The sequence below is a fragment of the Ixodes scapularis genome, unplaced genomic scaffold, assembly GCF_016920785.2.
Source record: "Ixodes scapularis isolate PalLabHiFi unplaced genomic scaffold, ASM1692078v2 PGA_scaffold4__175_contigs__length_147842914, whole genome shotgun sequence".
Lineage (NCBI taxonomy): Eukaryota > Metazoa > Arthropoda > Arachnida > Ixodida > Ixodidae > Ixodes > Ixodes scapularis.
Genome location: NW_024609879.1, coordinates 61,320,344 through 61,343,482, shown reverse-complemented (window position 1 = coordinate 61,343,482; position 23,139 = coordinate 61,320,344). Strand labels below are relative to the sequence as shown.

Genomic DNA, 23,139 nt, shown 5'->3' with positions numbered 1-23,139 from the left:
TAACAGAAGATCACCAGATTGGCCGGAAGTTACCGTGTTTTTTCTCTCTTTTTCGGACGTCAACGGAAGGCGCTTGGAGGAAGCCTGTGAATCGTGGTTGGTGTATGTTTACCAGATGCTGGACGATTCAGTAACAATTAAAGTGGTTAGTCCATATAGACCTGGAGGTTTTATGTATTTATTTAACAGGGTTGATACCAGTGAAACAATTTGCACAGCTGTAGGCAAAAGCGATCATACCAAATAGGAACAACCAAGTTCTTGGTCGCAAAAGATATCTTTCAAGATACTCACAGTGCCGCTGGGTGAATTCCTAGATGTACAGTAGTTCTACTCATAAAACTGCGCAGGTGCACCACAGGGACACACAGGTACACTGTCAGCAGCACGTTTAGCGGAAACTACGAACGCGCGGAAGAAACATCCGACGCCGTTGAGAAATCCCGGGCACACTCACGATTTCGTCCCTAATGCCGTCGCCGCGGGTGCACCAGGAGGACACATACACACTGTCAGTAGCACGCTTAGCGAAAACCACGAACGCGTGGAACAAACATCCGCCGCCACTGAGAAATCACGCGCACAGTCACGTTGTCGTCTCTGATGTCGTCGCCGCGGGTACACCAGGCGGACATATACATGTCAGTATCACGCTTAGCGAAAACCACGAACGCGCGAAACGAACATCCGGCGACGTTGAGATATCTTGGGCAGTGTTTTCGCTCGCTCGATGCTTCTGAAGCCGGACGGACAAAGAAGCGTAAGAAACAGGTCACTGAAAAATATTTTCTTTTTGTCTCCACACCCAAATGCTTTGGAAGATACAGGTCGCACACATGGAACGAGAAGCCGAGACTGAGCGTTCGTTCCTGGCCGACCGTTGCTCGTTGACGTACAAAGAAACCACGTTTCTTCGAAAAAAAAAAGTCAGCAAAACGACCCTCTCGCATTTTTCCCACGAACGCAATGTGAGGGAGAAAGGGTGCGTGGGAACTCGTCCTTGGTGTGAGGCACAATAATCACACACCCAGTCCCCGGTTCGTCTCGGCTTCCCCCTCCCCTCGCATCGGCTTCAAGTGAAGTTCGGTAAACAGGGAAGCGAGTCACCCGTTTCGGGTATGATCTCTAGCAGAACCGGGTCGTCTGGTAGACGATGGTGGCTTCCGGTGACATTCCAGCGAAATCTGGAAACCCAATCCCGGTGAAATTCAATCAAAATCTGTTTGCCGGCAAACAATCTAGCAAAGACTGGTAACCTGGTTTCGGATGAAAACGAGTGAAAGTGCCCACCTTTTTGGATCGTCAAAACAGTTCGCTGCCCGCACTTCTTGAAGATTGCAACGTCGTCCCGAGCTAAAACTCGCACTTACGAGAATGCCACTGCACTGGCTGCCACCAATACAAACTTGGTCCTTCTGCTCGTCTTGGCTTCCTTGATTTTAGCCGTTCCCCTTGCGTCGGCTTCCAGTGAAGTTCGGTGTCCGTCAAACGAGAGTGTCTTCCGGTAGGATTCTAGTGACGGGTAATCGAAAGTTGTTCTGAAAAACCTTCCAGCGAAAGTGGCTGTCGGTAATATTTTCACCAAAGACTGGTAAACTAGGCTGGTTTGTGGTGAAAATGAGTGGAAGTTAACCCGTTTCCACGGTATGGCACTGGAAGCTTTTGCCGGATTTTTCAATAGGGAATTGTACTCACCTGCAGCATATATAAGAACTTTCTTGCCGGTAGCTTCATAGGCTGCATTAAACAGCGTAATACATTTTAACGGGATAGTGTTAAGGTGCTCGTGTCGCAAAAATTGTGGCGTCGTTGGCGTTACGAAAAAATCTCGGATGCAAAAATCCTGATTGGTCGATAGTTTATGACGTCACAGCCACATGACCTCGAGCGGGATTTCCAAACAACCCACAACGCTCATGTGAAACGTGACGTCACTCGTGAATTGAAAATGATTCAATACATATGTAATTTTTTTTCGGATACCTGCAGTACTATGACTTTAAAAAATGGGACAAAAACGAAAGAAAACAACAGTATTACACCAAAAAGTACTGGCAAATGGAAACCGAAGAACTACATGCAAATATGTGCATACGCAAAAACGTGACACGCACGCGTACTCGTCGCACATATCTCGAATGATGTCACTTTATGAAGTATATCATTTCCCTTAGAGAAACATTTTAAGAATTTTAAGCGTGATTCGAACACTTGAGTGTGCATCGTGTGTTCGACTCTTCGGTTGCGAGCAACCCATGCTACTGACTAGTACTCGCAAGGTGCTTTTTGTGTTTTTATTGCAACACAAACAACACATGTCAAATTCTATTTAAAAATGCGCTGCAAAACTTTCGCAGGGCACGTTAAAAGGATCTCATTTCCAAAAGCGCTTTTACAAAGTCCTAGCCGTTCGGGCTTAGGCTCGCGCGTGGAAAGAGCACTCTCGACCTGCTTCATAAGAGAGAAGAAATAGAAGCGAACTTTATTGGCAGTGGGGTCGGTACGCCTTACTGCGATGTGTGAGCGCCAACTACTACAAAAACCTAAAAGAAAAAAAAAACATATCAAATGGCACGCAGTCATCGTTCAGGACTTTTAAATAACGAATGCCAGACGGGGTGATGCACACCTCTTTCTTTAGCGTGCGCGAGAGCACGTCCCAGACAAATACGGCATCTATGCAAAAAAAGAATAGATGCACAATAGTCTCAGGTTGCATGCATAAAAAAACAATCAACAGTCCACGGCACATCAAGGCGCGCTTGCACGCTTGCAGGCAAGGCACGCTTTCACGGTTTGAAAACGAGCGGGAGGTTAAATGTTTATATGCTTTGCTATCACGCTCCACTCTAAGAGGTTAAGCTTAAGCGTCCTTTAAGTTGTTTTCCCAACGGATAATGAAAGAAAAGAGAGAACAATGTTCGTGTTTACACAACTAGAAGACAGCAAGGATGACAGACAAGTTAAAGGTGCAGCCACCTGATTATCATTTACAATCTAAGTCTCGGTGAGCAAATCACGATGCATGCAGTAATCAGCTTTCGTCAAATTGAGACGTTATATCCTTGATGTTTAATACTGCTCGCCGAAAATAAATAAGCCACCGCGTTCTCTTGTGAAGGCTGAGAAGAACTGGTAAAATAACTTTGTCCAAAAAGTTGGTTGCCAGAATCTAACCTGAATACAGTTGAAAAAAATCCTGACATCGATCGACTGGCGTTTATGCTCATAGCCACTGCGTCTGATACTGAACAATACAATGGAGAACAATAGAATCCAATATTTTTCAACACAATTGGTGCGTGTCATATTCGACTATTTAGGAAAGTTCCTGGCGTTTTTGGAATGTTTCTTACGTATTTAGTAAAACGTACGGTTTGTATTTTTTTTTCACCGAAGGGCGACTTTACAACTATATCTGCCCATAGAAGGGCCTTTACACTGCCAGTTTACAATAGATCTGGAAATATTATGGCGATGCATTACCTTAATATGTGCTCTCGTAACGAGATAATAGTCTTATACCTTAAACAAACGGTACTAGGACGAAAACGTTTGTACCCCTGGCTGACTTGCAGCAATGAGGCTTCACACAACAGAGAATGAGTGGTGAATCCAGAGGTCCTTTTTTTACATATAATTTTAAGTTATCCTGAAGCCTTCGAGGAGTCGGATGAAACTGCAATTTGAGAAGGCGTCAGTTTCTGAAGCGGGTTGAAAAGAAAAAATTCCCACAAGTGAAGGGCAAATATGCACTGATGTCGGGATCACTTTAATATTTGTCAGGATTCTTTATTTCCGTAGCAAAGTGGCATGCTGCCTCCTTGGCCTTTTCAAGTCATGTTTTACTTCTTCGTAACAAGGTGTAGGTGTAACAGCGCCTAAGATCGTAAACTATGGCACGGAACAAACAACACTGGAGGAGAGCTGAATCGCAACTAAATGTTCAATATTGAAAACATAAATCAGGAAAACATGAAAGGCACACACGATCATGCATGCGCCACCCAAACTGTTTCGTCATGAAGGGCTTCATCGATCACTACATCGCGGGCACCTCCCACAATTCATAGTAAAAAAACATTTCTTTCTTCGATAGTGCAACTTAGTCATCGTTTTTACGCGCTGTTACACCTACACCATAATAAACTTCCGCAAACTAGCCGAGCTCTTTACATTGCTGTTCGTAACTCCAGATTTTTCTTGAAATAAATTCGCTCGGGCGGTGTTGCATCCAAAGGGCCATCGGCCTTTGATAAAATTGACTTATATTAAGAAACGTCTTAGTAAAAAAACGTATACCTATGCAGCTATCAAGAGCTTGAAGTAATATGGTTTTCTAGTATATAAGATAGATGTTGACCACTGCAAGTATAGTTGTATATTTTGCAGGCCACACTATGAAAGCCTCCATCTTTTCTTGCCAGTCGGGGGCCCCTTTTGCAAGGAAGGCCCGGCTCATTTGAAACCTTTCAACATTGCATAATCAGGCCCTGCTTGCGATGTTGTGGCCAGTTAACTAACAACCCTATGGTCGTTAAATTTATTATGCAAAAATAGAATACGCTCTTTAGACCGCTAACGAAAAATCGCGGGCGATTACTTACCTCCAGTAAAATTCTTAGCAGCGAGACATAATTAATCATTATCTAAAGGACACATACATGTAGCTTAGCGTATCTTACCCATTACTTAGAAGGCAACGCTGGAACGCCTTTCCCACTCCTGTTAATACCATAAAAACACAAATCGTCTATGGGTGTGCTCTATCTTTAAGAACAGAGTCTAAAACGCCCTCTTCCCTATTCCTGCAACCCTTCAACCCCTCTCCGGGGAGAGTGACTCGCTACCATAACGGTGCTGGACGAAGCTTACTGGGCGGCGCTGGCTGACCACGTGGAGAACATCCTCAGGAATGTCTGGTAACCGTTTAGGAAGGACCTAGCGACCTTGGCGACGGTTACAGAAGCGCTGAAAATGTTTTTTAATAAACGCAAGTCTTACCATAGTCGCATAAAGAACAGCCAAGTACTAAAGGATGAACATGATTTCACGCAGTCACGTGAGGTTGTTCATTTTATTTTTTTATTGAACGTTTTAGGGGTTTATACAACGTAAGGTCGGTCTGCCGGTAGGGGCGACACTGGTTTACGCTGTAGATGAGCAACTTCGCCAGTGCTGTACGACTGCTAACCTGGGGTCTTTAACGTGCTCACGCTGTAGTGATACACGACCGCACGCCGGTACCATCCTCATCCAGATGGAAACAGGCAGGGGTGGGCTCGAACCCAGGATCCCTCGGTTCTGCAGCGCGAGCTTTCGCTCCGCGCGCGTCGAGCTGGGTGTGCGCTTTAGCCCACGCGGCCACCGATCCCCATAGTCACATGAGGTGATCTTGAAACGATGCTTGGAACGCTGTGAATAGCACAGCACTTTTGAACCAACGCAGGTTTCACAACCAAATTGTCTTTTTTCAGGTAGGTTTGGCCAACCCGCAAATTTCATAAGATTCACATTGATTTTCCGTACCGCTATTACCAGTAATTTTTTATTCCTGTAGCTGCGTGCTCAAACTGGGTAGAAGTGTTTGTCAAAAGTGTTGTTACTGCAAAGGTTAGAAACCAGAATGCGCGAAGTGCTTTTGCCGCGTCTTGACTAGAAATGTGGTAGTAACAAGCAACGGAACTTTGCTGCCATACATTTGTAGCAGCAGAGTTTGCAGACTCCCAAGGAAGGCAGTCGACGACCAGAGAGGGGTGTACAAATATCAATGCAAGATCGGGTCAACCAGTTTCTCTGTGCATTCCTAAACGCCTCAAAAGAAATAAACACATTCGAATCCAGGCGATATGATTCTTCAGTGAAAGCCTATGACAAGCCTCAGCGTCCTACATTCAGGCATTGAGGGACCGATAATTGATAGTCAACAATAAGCTAAGATTAGCGCCGACCAGAAACAAAAATATTATTTGCGAACTTTTGAAGCAGGCAATCAAGTTCTCGTCCGGGTATCACGCCCCACCACTACAGCATGGTTGTCGGGTGATGTGTTATTCAACCTGAGTGCATAAGCCTCAATTATAAGGGAGAGAAATAAGTTCTTTTTTTTGCAAGCCGATGACGTTCATTCGTAAAACTGTTTTTTTTTGCTCAACAGAGCAGGTTTCTAAACGACCTTCAGTGAGAAGTTGTCACCGTGCAAAGGGATGGAATTTCAAGTAATTTCAAATCACTAGCTGTAGCTCGAAGAACGACGCCCTTGATCTAACAATATTGTAGCCGATATTCCAGACAAAGGCATGACCGAAGGAGAAACGTAGCATAAAAGGTCCTCACCTGAGACTGAACGCCGGACATAACTGTGCTTCGACGCTGAATGCGCAGATGAGGACCTCCGAGCAGCTACTCCCTTGGGAGCATGCAAATACTGTGACAGGAAGGAGTGCTGTGTTTGAGTCTCGGGTTCAACGCTACTGTGGTATTGTTGAGATGAAGTTTGTGGCTGTTATGAATCACGTCCGACGGCAGGCAAAGCGTTCTCGCGTTCAGCCGGTGGTTGTTCCAAAATCTTCTGGAATGGAAAAACAGGAACGTAAAACTTTAGCTTGCTACAGTAAAACAAATATAGTAAATATAACAAGTTGAACCGTGCGGCTGATGTTGTTCATTATGATTGTTCGAGCAATTTATCATGAAGACTGTGGTCCCAAACAAGTTGCAAAGAACTGCAGAAGACGTTTTCGGTGTAGGTTTGGATAAGCTTGTATTCATGCCCTCAAATAAGTGATTACAGTCCCCAGAGGGTACATCTCTCTTCGCAGAGAGATATACTCTGCGAAGAGTATATATTCGCAGTACTGCGTTTTATTTAAATGTGTAGCGTACTCTTGTCACGTCCTGGAATTTCTTAGAAGTGACTCTTTTCAAAACATAAGGGCCCTTCCATGGATATACAATGAAATTCTCGGGACCCCACGGATCTCTTCTTAAACCATAACATTATTACTGTCTAACAGCGTTATAAATTGAGAGTATCTATATTTATTTACAAAGTGAAAACAACAAAAAAAAAAGACTCAGTGTAGCACGTTTTGAAATGCTCCATTGAAAAGACCATTCACCATGCATCAAAAATACTATTAAAGTTTAAAAAATGTGGCGGCCATTCTTTGTAGATTTTTAAAGGTAGAATAAGGCCGCACATTGAAGAACCTGAGATATGAATTTCATTCTTTCAGGTCCATGTTCTGTCTTCTGTTTTTTTCGACTTTATTTTGTACAATAGTTAAATCGTCCCATTTTAGGTTGAAATAATGTTCAAAATTTTCTGCTTTGTATCTTTATGGTCAAGTATATGGTACTAATATAATAATTCAAGTGCATCATCTACTAATAGTAATGTGCGCTGAAAAGTTTGTAGCGAAGTAAAGGGGCATGAAGCCCTGTCAGGTGACTTAGACCACATCTTGATCCTGTCTCCCAGTCAGGAGTGTGTAAAAACATTAATTATTTCATTCATTATTTATTTGAGCTAACATTTGAAATACATGCATTGAAACATTTTAACATTATATATCTTTGCAATACACATTGTGTCTTTGTTCTTGTTAACTGCGCCTTTGGTTGTGCTTAAAAGTTCACCACACAAAGTGCTTCCACAGACATTTCTGATTTTAGGACACCTCCAAGTATTACATGTCCGCTCTCTTTACACAGAGAGCGGAGACTATTGGTACCTAGATTCCTTGGCCAACTTTCTATAAAGGCAGGTTTCACGCGTAACTGACTTTTTGCGAAAATATCTTGTTACAAAATTTAGTTGTAAAAACACAACAAAAATGTATGTTGCTTTTGAATTTTTTAGGCATTGCGAAAGGTCCCAATGGTTGACCTGAATTTCCAATAGAAGTGTATTAATTTGGAACATCAAAGAAAGCTGATAACATGTGCTGCAGAGTCCTAATATTCCTTAAAGCTATTCTCAATATGGAAATAAGTGTGGGGGCATTTTGAGAGTGTTTTGTATTTCGAACGGACACTTAATTGTCCGCTTTCCTGGAATTCTCTGAGTGCAACCAATTTCGCGCTTTAGGCGACTAGGTCGGAAAATGTCAAAGTACTGAAAACACCCGCATGTCCCGATTATCTTCGGTTTCACGATTACTTAGCGAACTGTGGAGGCTGCTTTTCCCGAAACCAAATAACCGCGTCGGACAAAAGCACGTGGCCAGTCAATAGTAAACTAAAACGCTCGCTTGTCGTAATGTCAGGCGCTTTGCTCCGACTCTTTTACTGTGTCGCGGGTGCCGTAGCCTCCACAGTTCACCTAGTTATCGTGAAGCGGAGTATATTTCGGCAGCGCGTCCTTGCTGAGTGCGCTGATACGCAAAAGACAACTTTACCTAAACTACTAGGTCACTGTTACAAGCGTCAGTGCGGGCAGAGCTTGGTGCGCTTCTTCGGCGCTCATTTCCTTTTTAAATGGGCAATAAATTACGAAAACTGATCAGTTAATATCTACAAAAACAGTACAATTTCGCAATTTGTTTTTGTAAATTAGTTTGTCCTGTATTAATAATGACTATGAACACTGCAATTCCAATGTGGCCCCTAAAACAGGCAATAAAAATGTTAATTAACACATTCTTGTTAATTATACAAATTAGCATATCGATTGTCCCTTGTTTAATGTCGTCCCAGTCTGATGAATACATGGAAAAGACGGCGCTCTTCAAACTCACGAATTCTTAAACAAAAAAAAAACAGTTCGAAATAAATCAAACAACCTGCATATAAATGTACCGAAAGAAATTGTTGTCTTCTTGTTTTTTAATTTAAATTGGGGAATTCCTTTATGAACAACGTTCAGTTTCTACGTCCCAACGTTTTAGGAACTACATATACAAATAACCGACCAAGTATGAAAGTGGGTGTCCACTTTGTCAGCGACATGACGTTTCTGGCTTCGAGGATGCAAGAGCCTGCTCCAGAGTCTTCCGTTTTAAGATATCTAAACGTGATGTTGCACACGGTATGTACCATCTTATATTTTTAATCAGCAACTTGGATGGCGCAGTCCCACTTAAAGATTAAAGTGCCAACATTGGCAGAAACATGGCAGAAATAATCAAGAGCGCCACTTTGGGAACCAGCATCTAAAAATCTTAACTGAAGCCCTAAAGTTATTACAAAGACGTGAAGCAAATTCTCCAACAATATACACAATTAAGGCAACCCTCTGCATTCGTCCAAGCGCGAGAGATGTGCTAATATTAAATTCTGCGATTTTCTTTTTATCGGGAGATAACCTCAATGACAAATAATTTAGCCACCGAAGAGGTTTCGTCGTAAGTTGATGTAAACAGATTGATATAAAGAGTTATAATGTACTACATGTGATAGTGAGCTAGAAAAAAAAATAAAAAACCTAGAATCAGGGGCGGACATATCTAAAGGCAAAGCAAGCAGCTGCCAAGGGTAAGGCAAGTTTGGGGGCGGCAAAGTTCGGAGGCCGGTTAGATTAACGCCGACCCTTTCCAACCATTGTCAACCTAGAGCTTCCCTTGAAAGAGGATGTCATTACAGATATTGATCACGTAACGCCGCATTTCGGAATTCAGAATTGATGTGAGCTTTACAGATATCTTTCAGTCAGCGTCAAAGTACAATCTGGCTTTCAATAACATAACTGAACAGACTGATAACCGTACTTCCAGTTTGAAATAAGTTGTATAGAATTTGTGCCCGGGCGAATTCAAAATACACCTGGGAATCTTCACTTAATATTCACTCTGGACTCCGACCGCAGTCTCGTATTCGACATAACTAAAATTGTCCAGGTGCTTTTAAAAACTGCTTTGAACGGTAAAATTCTATGTCTGACTCGAACTAGAATCGTGGCGTCTGTTCAATGGGATATTTATTGAGCGAGTTGGGTGTGTTTAAAAGGTGTGGCGTTGTTATTGTCTTAAATAGGATGTCAAAAGGTTGCTTTAAAAAAAACGAGAACTTTCGAGTTATTAAGAGAAGGGCAGAACTAGTCGACTTTTCCGGTTCCCTTTAACCTTCCATCCTCACTTTTTAGCACAATGATCAAGTTTTTCTGATGATAGGCCAGTAAATAACTCATTCCTCGGATGAGGCTATTTTTTTATTAACATTATGCCACATCGTGCTCCTGTTATTTATAAATAGTGCCTCCGCTAATTGCAATTAATCTTCAGAGAAGGGAATACACACAGCATGTGAAAACATGTTTTAGTTCATGTTATTCCGAAATGTTTATTAATGGAAATTTTCTCTTATGAGCTTTAGACAAAAAAATCTTGGCTCATCGCTGGGCACGGGTGGCAAGAACAAATATTAAAGTATGTCATAGTCTAAAGCATTGCTTTGTAAATTTAGTACGGGCGGTGACAGTAAGAACCAGCGCTTTTGGTACACCTTGGAAAATTCAAACTCCATACGCGCATACCTATGATTGGGCTCGCGAACCTCGTGCTAAACTCAGAGGTGGTGAGATTTAAAATGCGAGCAAGATCGGCGACCGTAGATTTCTTATGTTCTATGCTGACCCGTTCGACGTAGGCACACTGGTTTGCGAGCCCTCTCACAGGCGGTGTGCTGAAAGCAAAAAGCAAAATCGTTGGCAAGTAAGTTGTCGAGGCATTCACCATGAACACTGTTAACAATCATGGGTCCACGTTTTTTTTTGTATTTCAAAAGAAGAGCTAACCTACTCGATTCAGGAATCCGCGTAGATTATAAAAGCTCCCCACCCCATCCAAATATTGACATGCTCATGCTCTTACTTTACATTTAATCTTATTTCCTTCTTTATAATTTTATCCTTACACTTCGTTTTCTCCCTTTTTTTGAGGGTCCCTAATTGCAGGAAATGCTTTTAAGCCAATTCATGTCGTTGCTGAATGAAAGCAATGTTCGTCTTCCTTCGTCCCGAGTTTGTATTTTACTTTCTGTGGTCAGTCAATTTTACTAACATGCTCTTTGTAATTAATTTAGTTTCCAGATTTAGAAAGACAAATCTTATATGAGATTGAAAATCATAATGAAAGAGACGTCAACGAAACGACAACAATTAGCGCAACCCTGGATTTAAGCTCTATTTAATCTAATTATGCAACTTTATACTTTCATACCAAGACGCCTATATTATCAATATTAAATTTCTAAACAATTTCGCAAAGTTCAAATTAGTCAATCAAAATTACAGCATCCTAAGGGTGGCTGCCATTAAACACCAGCCTGAGACACTACTCTCTGTGAACAATACTAAATCTGTGTTGAATCTTTGCAGGCGGAATTGTATTTCAGGGAACTTGACTGCCCCGAGATAGAACTCTACCTTGTCGGCCTGTACAATACGACAGTATGTGGTTTCTGTTTTAAGCGACATTCAAATAGATTTCAAAATGTACTTTCTTGCATTTTTTTAACTGACCAGTTACCATCGCCCGCAATATGAGCTGAAACTATCATTTAATGTTTCTTTGGTTTACCTGCCAGTTTTTGAGAGCTGTGCTTAGAACTAGGCACTGAATGCGAAGATGAATTCCTATACTTCGGGCTATAAGACATATCAAGAAACTATTGAGCTTTTGGGGATCGCAGCCGCAGAAAAGGTCAGAACTGGGTGTTTCAGCTCATATAGCCCGCGGGGACGCGATAATTTAAATTAGCTCGCCAGTTTTCATACTTCATATTGATTTCCTGTTTTGTAAATACTGCACAGCTCTTAGCTCGATGTTAGCGCAAGGCAAGTCTAGCGGTTAACGTTATGACCAATAAAGATGAGCATGAACTAATAAACAAAATGTACTGAATTCCCACAGTCGCGACCGACGTTTTGGCAGGATACATTACTTGTTTAGGAAGGATACAAAACTTGAAAGTATAAAACAGAGAGGACGAGGACGGGAACAGGACATCTTTCATTTAGCAACAACATAGAATGGCACAACAATAAAACAGCCCCCCAAGGGTCTCAACGTACTCAGAGAGGGAAAGGAGATACTAGTTATAAAGGAGGGGGAATACACTAAAAGAAAAGTTTGAAAAGCGCATCAGTAATCTAGTTATTTTCGATTACTTAGAATTAACCTTGGTCATTGTCAGTGATAATGCGGAATTATTCTTGTTTGCAGTCCAAAAAGGGAATTGTACTATAAATATAAAAGTTTAAAAAGCTGTAGCGTCACGACGAGGTGTAAATATTCTAGTCATCCCTGGTGTTAAGAATTCGACGTCTGTCTTTGTCAATGATAATGACGGTGCAGAAATGTTGTTGTTAACAGTCCCCATGGCAAATGACTCGATGATTTCTCTTCCAAATCTGTTATTGTGCCCGCCCAGTATATTAGTATTAGAAAAATGAGGTGTACAGTCATCGCATGTGCGGCTGTGAACGACAATGGGGTGATACGACTCAGTTGAAGCCTTTGATGCTTCCAAGTTATGTTCTCTGAGTCGGTGGTTGACGCATCTCCCAGTCTGTCCAATGTACTGACTGCCACAGCTTAGTGGAATCATATAAACCTTCCTTTCTTCGCATTCTACGAACTTTTTTGCATGTTTTACATTGCACCCTCGGGGACTGTCGCTCCCATTAACCTTTTTGCACATCTGTTTGAGGCGCATACGACAAGAAAAAACCACACTCGTGTCAAACTTGGACGCGATAGACCTTAAACGGTGCGCGGAATGGTGCATGTAGGGAACCACAGCGAAACGACCTTTCTTTTTTGAAACAACTTGCGGAAGTTGTGGTTTGATAATGAACCTCTCAAGGGTGGAGCGAAGTAGGTCAGCAGGAAAGCCTGCTTTTTCTAACCTCTGCTGCTGCAACTTAAGGCTACTTTCCGAGAAATGCTTGCACGACTTGGAGAATGAGGACTTGAAAAGTGACCTTACTATTCCATGCTTAACGGACTTGGAGTGAGCACTGGTGAAAGGGAGGACTGGCTTCTCCGACCTCTGCTGGAAGGCCCAACAAACACCTGAGGAATGAGGATGCAATCGTAAATCCAGAAATTGTAATCCTTCCACTGAAGGATTTTCCCGGGTAAAAGTAAGCCCTGCCGCACAGCCTTTGAAAACTTCAAAGATGCTGTCAGCGGACGCAGCATCTGGATAAATGACCAAGTAATCGTCAACATACCTAAAAACTAGGCAACCCTGGAAGGACTTTTTCAACTGATCGTTGATAGCCCTGTCAACAAAGAGAAGAAATATTTCACTAAGGACAGGTGCAAGGCGAGAGCCTATACAAACTCCCTTCTTTTGTCTGTAAATATTTCCTGTCCTTAGTGAAATATTTCTTCTCTTTGTTGACAGGGCTATCAACGATCAGTTGAAAAAGTCCTTCCAGGGTTGCCTAGTTTTTAGGTATGTTGACGATTACTTGGTCATTTATCCAGATGCTGCGTCCGCTGACAGCATCTTTGAAGTTTTCAAAGGCTGTGCGGCAGGGCTTACTTTTACCCGGGAAAATCCTTCAGTGGAAGGATTACAATTTCTGGATTTACGATTGCATCCTCATTCCTCAGGTGTTTGTTGGGCCTTCCAGCAGAGGTCGGAGAAGCGAGTCCTCCCTTTCACCAGTGCTCACTCCAAGTCCGTTAAGCATGGAATAGTAAGGTCACTTTTCAAGTCTTCATTCTCCAAGTCGTGCAAGCATTTCTCGGAAAGTAGCCTTAAGTTGCAGCAGCAGAGGTTAGAAAAAGCGGGCTTTCCTGCTGACCTACTTCGCTCCACCCTTGAGAGGTTCATTATCAAACCACTACTTCCGCAAGTTGTTTCAAAAAAGAAAGGTCGTTTCGCTGTGGTTCCCTACATGCACAATTCCGCGCACCGTTTAAGGTCTATCGCGTCCAAGTTTGACACGAGTGTGGTTTTTTCTTGTCGTATGCGCCTCAAACAGATGTGCAAAAAGGTTAATGGGAGCGACAGTCCCCGAGGGTGCAATGTAAAACATGCAAAAAAGTTCGTAGAATGCGAAGAAAGGAAGGTTTATTCGATTCCACTAAGCTGTGGCAGTCAGTACATTGGACAGACTGGGAGATGCGTCAACCACCGACTCAGAGAACATAACTTGGAAGCATCAAAGGCTTCAACTGAGTCGTATCACCCCACTGTCGTTCACAGCCGCACATGCGATGACTGTACACCTCATTTTTCTAATACTAAAACCCTGGGCGGGCACAATAACAGATTTGGAAGAGAAATCATCGAGTCATTTGCCATGGGGACTGTTAACAACAACATTTCTGCACCGTCATTATCATTGACAAAGACAGAGGTCGAATTCTTAACACCAGAGATGACTAGAATATTGACACCTCGTCCTGACGCTACAGCTTTTTAAACTTTTATATTTATAGTACAATTCCCTTTTTGGACTGCAAACAAGAATAATTCCGCATTATCACTGACAATGACCAAGGTTAATTCGAAGTAATCGAAAATAACTAGATTACTGATGCGCTTTTCAAACTTTTCTTTTAGTGTATTCCCCTTCCTTTATAACTAGTATCTCCTTTCCCTCTTTGAGTACGTTGAGACCCTTGGGGGGCGGTTTTATCGTTGTGCCATTCTATGTTGTTGCTAAATGAAAGATGTCCTATTCCCGTCCTCGTCCTCTCTGTTTTATACTTTCAAGTTTTGTATCCTTCCTAAACAAGTAATGTATCCTGCCAAAACGTCGGTCGCGACTGTGGGCATTCATATGGGTGTTAATTATGGGTGTTAATTACCTTCGACGTGCAGTCTGTTCTTTGACATGGTAATTCTGGCAAGCAGTTGTTCACTTCAGAAAATGAGAAAAAAAAGTTGAGGAACCTAAGTGAAAAATTTCAAATAAATTCGAGTGAAAGAGTTATTTGCGGAACGGTTACGCCGCTAGACGGAATTTAGGGGAAGCTAGCCCGGCTGAAGGACCCGCCCAATACTGAAAGTGGAGTAGCTTGCTACTCAATGTTTCTTCGCTCTCATTCTCTGGAGAGACGATTGACTCCTGGAATGTTCGCCGTAAAATTATTTCTCTGTGTGGTGGACACGTTTGTTTGAAGGTATTTTTATGATTGAGTAACCAAAAATATAGATAGAGACTTTATTGTTTTCAAAAATATCACGACAGCACCTTCTCCGCTTCGGTTGTATACGATAACAATCATGGCTTCCGGCGTTGGCGGCGAGCAATTTTATACAGTGGGCAAATTATTGGGTTCGTCGATTCTTATGAGCGCAGGTTGTTTTCGTGTTCACTGAGATGTTAAGAAACTATCGGCCGACGTAGTTTGCAGCAAACAACTGTCGCACTACGCGTTTAGGAAGCGCTCTGATATTGCTCCTTTTCATAGCGAGACTGGCGTAAGCTCAGCGACTCACTCTAAATATTTTGCTCCATCTGGAATGATTCGTTCGTTCGCGTGTTTTGAAGCTGAAGAAAGGTGCCGGTTCTCGTAAAATCGGTCGCACTAGTCTGATAATCGAAAAAAAAAAAAAAAAAAACGTTGTGATTGAGATTATGGTTTGAGAACTTAGAGGTGAGCTACGAAGGAAAGGATTTGAAAGTCATTTGGTTGGAAGCAAATGAGTGTTCGCCTTGCTTCAGGAATTTCCTGGTACGTTTCTATAATTTCGCTTCAGAAGACCTATAGCTCTTTAGTTCCGAAAAATGCACACGGTTTGCTTGTGGGAATATTTGAGTTTATCTCTAAATATACCGATCTCACAAAGCGTTCGGCAAATGCGTGAAGCCGCCATAACGTCAGTTCACAGGAGACAGGTGGGAGTTCCCGAGACATCTCCTGCTCTGCGCGTGCAGAGCTATAGAGAGGTTGTGGCACCTGCAGAAAGAGTGGTTCCCTCGAAACATCGCGGCTGCAGTAGCGTACACAAACTGACTGGTAAAATCGGTCTTTTGCTCGCCCTAACTTTCACCCACCTTGCTCACGGACGCTGTTCACGGAAACAACAATCACAACGCAGTAGAAATGACCGCATATTTATTTTGCCGATTGACTTTATAGCACAGCTCTTAAGGCCGGTTCTCACATGCAGCGATGTGCTAATGAAGCGCTGTTCACGTGTTGTGAGCTACTTATCGTCTGCCGTCAGCAACAGTTTTGACGGTCCCTTACAAAGCTGGTGAAGGCTCCCGTCAGCACGCGCTTAGCGCGAGATCAGCGCTATGCTTGTAGTGCTCCGCTGCATGTGTGAACAGGCCTTTAGGCGCCCGTGTCCAGGTTGAGCGGCGTCACCTTCTGCGTAACTGCGCTCACTGCATTGCGGGACATCACGATTTTTGCGATAAATGTAGCGCGAAAACTTAACTCGCTAAGCTTAGCGGGAAAATTTTCCCGCTACATTTAGCGGGAAATTTAGCGAAAGCTTTGCCTCTAATTTTAAAGGCTTAAGTTCTCCGCCAAATTTAGCGGGTGAAGTTTCCCCGCTACATCTAGCAGGGAAATTTTGCGGAAATTTCCCACTAAATGGGAAGCAAGGAGGAGAGGAGGAGAGTGGGTACGGAGGTGGAGAAGGGGCATACCCTCCCCTCCTCCTTCTCGAGAGCTGGGTTCTAAATTAAAATTACAGAAAATTGTAGGCGTCTTTTTTTTTGTCCTTTCGGTCGCTTTTTGGCGAACATGTACAGACACTGACAGACGCTCGTATTAAACGGTGCATCGTGCATGATGGAACGCTAGAACGCCGCTTTTATAGTCGCGTCTTGTGAGCATCCTAGACGGTAGGGGGCGGATTGCCATGCGGACGCACGCGATGGTACACGCTGACGCGGCTGTTTCTTGACCGTGTTTTCCGGTCGTTGCACTGGTTTACAGAGGGTGGCGGAAAAACACGATACCGGAGGCTGCCGCGCGTCTGTTCAGACGCCAGACTAGATACACCGGACTCGCGACTGGGAGGAACTAAGCGTACCAAGATGTTCGGCCCAGTAGCCAAGCCAGTAGTAATGAGCAGGGCTATTTATCTGTGGGCGGGGCTTAGAGCAAGTTTTGACCTCCTACTGAAACGCGTGTTGCGGTGTAAATATTGCGGAAGAAATGGTAGAAACTTTTTTTTTGTACCATTCCCATCTATGCTTCTTTTCAGCTGAAGTGCGAGCGAAGCCAAAGGCTGGGGACGGTACACAGATTTTAAACGGTCGTTCCCACGCAGGACAAAGTAGTTTGCAAAGTTTTAATTTTTTTTTAGACAAACGTTGGGCAATATTTTGTTTATGTCGTGATAATAATTAAGTATGGCAAAATAACTAAATGTCATTCGTTCAGGTTTATTTTTTAATGCCTGTGTTGCTTGTTGTTTGATCGTTTGCTGAAGAAGCGTTTGTATGCTGGCAACATTGGAGCTTTTGTATTTTCAGGGTGCGACCATGCTTACTCAGTCGATTTCGTGCAATCACGTTTTTTTAGTGATTTCGTCTCTACAATGGCCGAGTCATATGCTCCGAAGCTTTCTTCGAACTTCGCGTGAAGACGGTTTTCGCCAGAGGCTCGTTTCGGAGTCCTGCGCGACAAGTTGTGCTGATAGTGAGCTGTATGCACTTCGTCAGGAGTTGCCAACTGCATCGTACTGCGAGGTTGTTCAGCGAATATCTGAACTGACAGGTATCAGAACATTTACGATGTTCAAATGGAAACTGGTAGCCTTTTCAATGCTATCAAGAACTGATGGTCTCTTCTCAGAGGCGTCGACGAAGCGACCAAGGAAGAGAGCATCTCCGGCACTTCTGGAAGTTCTCGATTCCTTTCATCTGAGAGCACTGGGAAAAATTGTCCAAGACTACTTCAGAAAGTTCTGCTTTAAAGAGAGTGATTGTCGTTTGCCATCAAATATTGTTTGAAGTTTTCCATTTGTCTTTCAAAATCGGTGATTGTGAGCTCAGCATGTTAAAGATTTGAAGACCAAAACGGATCCGGTTTGCAATATACGGCTTAGCTATGTAGGTAAGAATAGTATTATGTATACACTGGTCAGAAAGAAAGGTTCCATGAAAAAAATGAATAATTTCACCGCAACTAACTTTGACGTAGACAGTTTCGTTATAATGCCCGAGCGAATTTCTTTTTTATACATACGGGGACGATTTTTTAACTGTTAAAATTGCTTTCTTGTCGTCTGTTTGCAGCAGACTGTACCTAACCACTCAGTCAGTGTCCAGCCACTCTCACAAGTAGCTCATTCAAACAGACCAGGCAAGACTGGAAAAAGATGTATGGAGATTGTCGGAACTATAGAAGGCTCAAGGCTCAGTTGTAGGGCCAAGTGAACATTCCGAGTGTGTAAAGACCGGACCTAGAAAAGTGCCGCGTGTGCACTGAAGGACAACATGGCCGTGTTGTTCTTCTGTCTGAATATCACTGTGAGCTAAATCATATTGAGCTTGTGTGAACCCTGGCAAAGGGCTATATTGCAAGTCAAACAAGTGTTCCATGCCTGCAGATCTGGTAGCGTTGACCCCAACAGCCCTCGAGCAAGTTACTGCTGAGAACTGGTGAAGCCACATACTATCTTGATCACAGTTAGCGGAAACGCCGGAGCGCGTGGCAGCAAGCAATATCAGAGCGCTCTACCGGACTCAGCAACTGCTGCGCATGCGCATTGCGCGTGAGGCGAGGTTATATTCTCGTCGCGCGCATCACGTCATCTTAGCGCTCGTCTGTCGTCAGCTACGCGCGTCGTCTGCTACGTGTATCGCCTGCTACGCCTGTCGTCTTCTACGCGAGCCGTCTGCTACGTGTGTCGTCTGCTACGCCTGTCGTCTGCTATGCGCTTCGCCTGCTACGTGAGTTGTCTGCTATGGCTGTTGTCTACCATGCGCATGATACTGGTGATAGCAAGAACTTCGGCATACACGAAAGGTGGTGAACCCTAAAATGAAAGCTCCTCCAATGTGCTCATCTGCTTTCCCGGTTTAGTTTCAGTATTTGTTACAGCAAATAAACATTGTGACTTTTTTCTTTTCGCGTCACTCTGCGCCTGCTTCGCCGACCCCGCTTCCTGTGAAGTATAGAGCTATCTCGGGCGCGGTGATCATAGACTAATTGTCGGCCAGCGCGTCTGCATCATTAATTAACGTGGTCCTCACTTTGATAACTACATTTATAGCTTGTGGTTCTTGTCTTCCTTACTGTTATTAACTTTTGGCCTGTGATAGATGTGTGTTGGTGACTGCGGAGTGCAGACGTCTAAGATTTCTGCCCATAAGGCTTGCTGCAGCCGATTGCTGTAATGACGATGTTGTGTCAGTAGTGTCGGGTAAGAAAACTGCAGATCTTATTGCTGAAGTAAAACTTAATGGCTGCTACCTGCATTCAAGGAAAAATCAAGTCAACTAAAACAGGCTCAGTAACGGGTAGTATCCCCGTTTGGCTCGACTACAGCCGCCATCCTTGACGGCAGCGAGTCGTAAAGACGAAAGACGCGCCTCCCTTCAGACGTTCACATTCTGCTTGGACTGCGTCCCATTGCTGGTCTTCGGTGCCGGAATAAATAGGAGTCCACACCATGGCCGCCTTCATTCGGCCCCACACCTTCTCAATGATGTTGAGGTCCGCGCCCTTCGGAACTTATGGCAACTCCTCTATGCCGCACTGCCGCAAGTGCTCCTTCACGGTGCGCGCAGTGTGGATGGACGCGAGATCTTGCTGAAAAAAGAAGTTCCCATCGGGGAAGAGGCCACTCCGAACGAAGGGTATAATGACGGTGTCCACCACGTCGCAGTAACTGGTCGATGTCAGCCTCGCGACTATGCGGTGCAGAGGACCGAGGCCATGTTTCGAGAGGGTACCCCAAACGTTCACGGACGTCCTGCCGCTGGAAGTAACGCGCTGCACGTAGGCAGGATCGTTCCTGCAGGAGCGCATCGACCCTATTTGAGCGGTGTGATTTTTCAGCCAAGCTATGGAACTGTATACACAAAAATTACGCAGGTAAAGAGGAGCAAGGAACAAAGACTGTCCCGACTACCCATATGAGCCAACAATAATTAAAAACAAATAAACAACGTAATTAGCTTTAACTAACAATAGATACATTGCGAATAACTGGGCAGAACATTTAACTGTTAAGAGACCCCAGCCTTTTATCGAACGGAATTGCAGGAAATCACGAGTGTGTAGCGAGAACGTAAAGGAACGACGAAATATTTCCGCAACGAAAACAATTATCAAGATCTACGCAGAACAGCTAACATACTATGCAGGCCTTACCGTGCGCCGCGGGGTCGCCACACACGCACGCGTTCTTCTTGCCTCGTGGTGAACGTCGATTCGTCTGAAAGGACGACCCGGCCCCAGTCATCCGCCGTCCACGCCGTATGTCCCATCTCAAAGCGGAGCCTCGCTTCCTTGTCTGAAGGAGATAGCAGGGGCTTCTGCGCTGCCATGCCGCTATGCAGGCCGGCGCTTGCCAACCTCCGACAAATTGTCACGTCCGAAACGTCCAATTCCAGCTCCTCTCGGATTTCCTCGGCCGAAAGAAAGGGGTCCTCGGTGACAGCGACAATAATGTAACGGTCCTCATCCTCGGTCGTCGCTCTTGGGGGAGTCCCTCGAGGTGCGTCCTGGATCCGGCCTTCATAACGGAAAGCTTGAACGATCCTATTAACCGCCTTTAGAGGCCTATTTACAAGGGCGCCGATGGCCCGCTGCGAGTGCCCTTTCTGGGAGAGCTCAATGATCAATCGCCTGTTCGCCTCTGGAACTCTGGCCCTGACGAGGTGCAGCAATCGTTCTGACAGCAATGCAAAGGCGCCTAAATTTATCAAACACACCGCATGCGGGGGAGGGGGCCTCGAATATTCTTTTAATAAAATATATGAAGCAAAAAAGGTATGATACTACATCATGCACCAAAATATTCGCATGCTTATCGCATGCCCGTGGGCTGATAAGTTTATCTACACGCATTTTAACCCCTGCGCTTCCATGCGACATGCTTCGCGTAGAAGACGACGCCCGTAGCAGACGACGCGCGAGCGCTCCGACGACGCGATGCGCGCGATGAGAGCATATTCCCTCAGCAGGCGCGATGCGCATGCGCTGGAACTTGCGCGCCGGGCCGTTAGGCTGCTCTGATAGAACCCGTTGCCACGCGCTCCGGCGTTCCCGCTAACTGTGACCAAGATTGTACGTCACGCCTTTTTAGTGGAAAAGACAATACAGGTAAAATACACGCTCATGGACATTTCAATTGACCGCTTCATCAATTTAACCGATTGTAACTCTGCTGAGGATGACTCTAACTACGAAAACGACAATAAGATGAGTTGTGGGGCACTCGAGTTCTGACCCAACCATGGACCGCCCGACAGGTCACGAGGCTAGAGGCAATCAGACAAGAGGTATTTGTTGGTACAACAAGCAAAGAGGAACCTTCTGCGCTGCTTCAACCAATCAAGAAAATTCGACAGCTGGTTAGATTGTACAAAAGAAGCTGGCACAAAGCCAGGATCTGAATCATCGTGAAAGTCTTCACGACCGGCAAGAGACCTTTGATGATGAACTGTGCCAAGAGAGGAATCTTAAGTGTGGCTTGGGTCTAGACAGAAAATATGACGACTGGCTGGAATGAAAGACAGAGGCATGCTTACGTGGCAGCCTACACTACAGGCAAGAGACGTTCGTTGGTAAAGCGTGTGAAGCGAGGATGGCACACTGCACGTTGTATTTCATCTCTTGCGTCATATTGTCACGAATGACGATTGATGAAGCGGTGATATCTCAGGAAACTAAATGTTTAAGGGGCCAAAATGTGCCCAAAACAAAATATGAAAGCCGTTTAGAACTCCCTGTAACGCCGAATGGGAGCGCAGCTCTTGAGGAGGAGGAGGGAAGGGTACTGAGGGGAGGGTATAATCCATCTCCCTCCTCCTCCCTCGTGACACTGCTGCTCTCCTGCTACTCCGGACGGAGTAGCAGGCCTGGAACGGAGTAGCAGGCCTGGAATGGAGCTGAACGGAGTAGCAGGCCTGGATCTGCCTGCTACTCCTGAACGAAAGGGCTCCGTTTCGAAGCCGTCGAAAGTCGAAAGGAGCAGAAGTCTTTTAAAATCATTTTTCGGAGTGATGAAAATTTGAATTCCTCCCACCTGCTCAACCTCCCTGCTCCCCTCCTTTCTCCTCCTCCCCTCACGGGGGTCACGTGATCTCGGGGGGGGAGAGGAGGAGGTCACGTGACCTTGGGGGTCAGCGGATATGGGGCGTCGCGGGACCTCACGGTTACGCCAAGGACGACGGCGACGCCGCTCAAGCCAGAAACGGGCGCCTAAGATCTGCAATTTAAACAAAAAAAGGGATCAGAAGAAAACAGCAGAGCGTCGCGGGCGTCGATGGCGGCGAAACAGCAGGATCGAACGCTCGGGCAAGACTGGCTCAGCTCGCCATGTGGAGTTCCTTATGCACCCTCGCGGGTTTCTGAATGATTCGGCGTAGAACTTTCGGTGCGTAGAACATTCGGAACTGGATCAGACGAGAATGTTCTCGAACTTAGGAGAAGGCCAGGTTGAAACAATAAATAAGAGTACAGTCCCCTGACTGGAATCGAAACTACACCTTTCGCGCGACAGTCAAGCGCGGTAAACACTCGGCCATGCACGCGCTTGCTCGCCGATGCGCGTGGCAATATCAAAAGTTATAGATTTGGTTACTCTTCCGCAGTAGTGTAACACTCCGTTAAAGTCAAATTTGGGGGTTTTACGTGCCAAACCAACGACGGGCATCTGGCACGCCCCAGCGGAGTACTGAGGATTAATTTCGACCACTTGGGGATCTTTTGACGTGCAACCGAAAGCTCGGTTACACGGCGCCTTCTCCGCAATAACCCTCCGTCATATTGCGGGTACCTCGGTCGGGATTCGAACCCGCCACCTGGGGATTCGTAGGACGGCGCTCTCGCCTCGGAGCCACCGAGGCGGCTGTAACAGTCTGTTGTATATTGGGCAATCAAAATTGTTTTTCACAAGTTTGGTGGTAACCAATAACTTTTAATTATGCGCTAAATATAACAGAAACGCTGAAGTTGTCCACTGGCATTGTAGTTTCTTTGGCATTTTTTATATAGCATAAAATACTGGAAAAGTTAGAAAGTAATCAGCTGAGTT

General features: G+C 44.6%; 1 protein-coding gene across 1 annotated transcript in view; it reads left to right on the top strand.

Annotated features, from left to right (window-relative positions):
- Window positions 1-23,139, top strand: part of LOC115324431 — a 125,035-nt gene that overhangs the window by 48,022 nt on the left and 53,874 nt on the right. Inside the window, exons 2-5 of the mRNA XM_040218950.1 lie at window positions 6,750-6,783; window positions 7,820-7,844; window positions 8,870-9,031; window positions 11,318-11,389. Of these exons, the coding sequence (XP_040074884.1) occupies window positions 6,750-6,783; window positions 7,820-7,844; window positions 8,870-9,031; window positions 11,318-11,389 (293 nt within the window). The remainder of the gene's footprint in view (window positions 1-6,749; window positions 6,784-7,819; window positions 7,845-8,869; window positions 9,032-11,317; window positions 11,390-23,139) is intronic.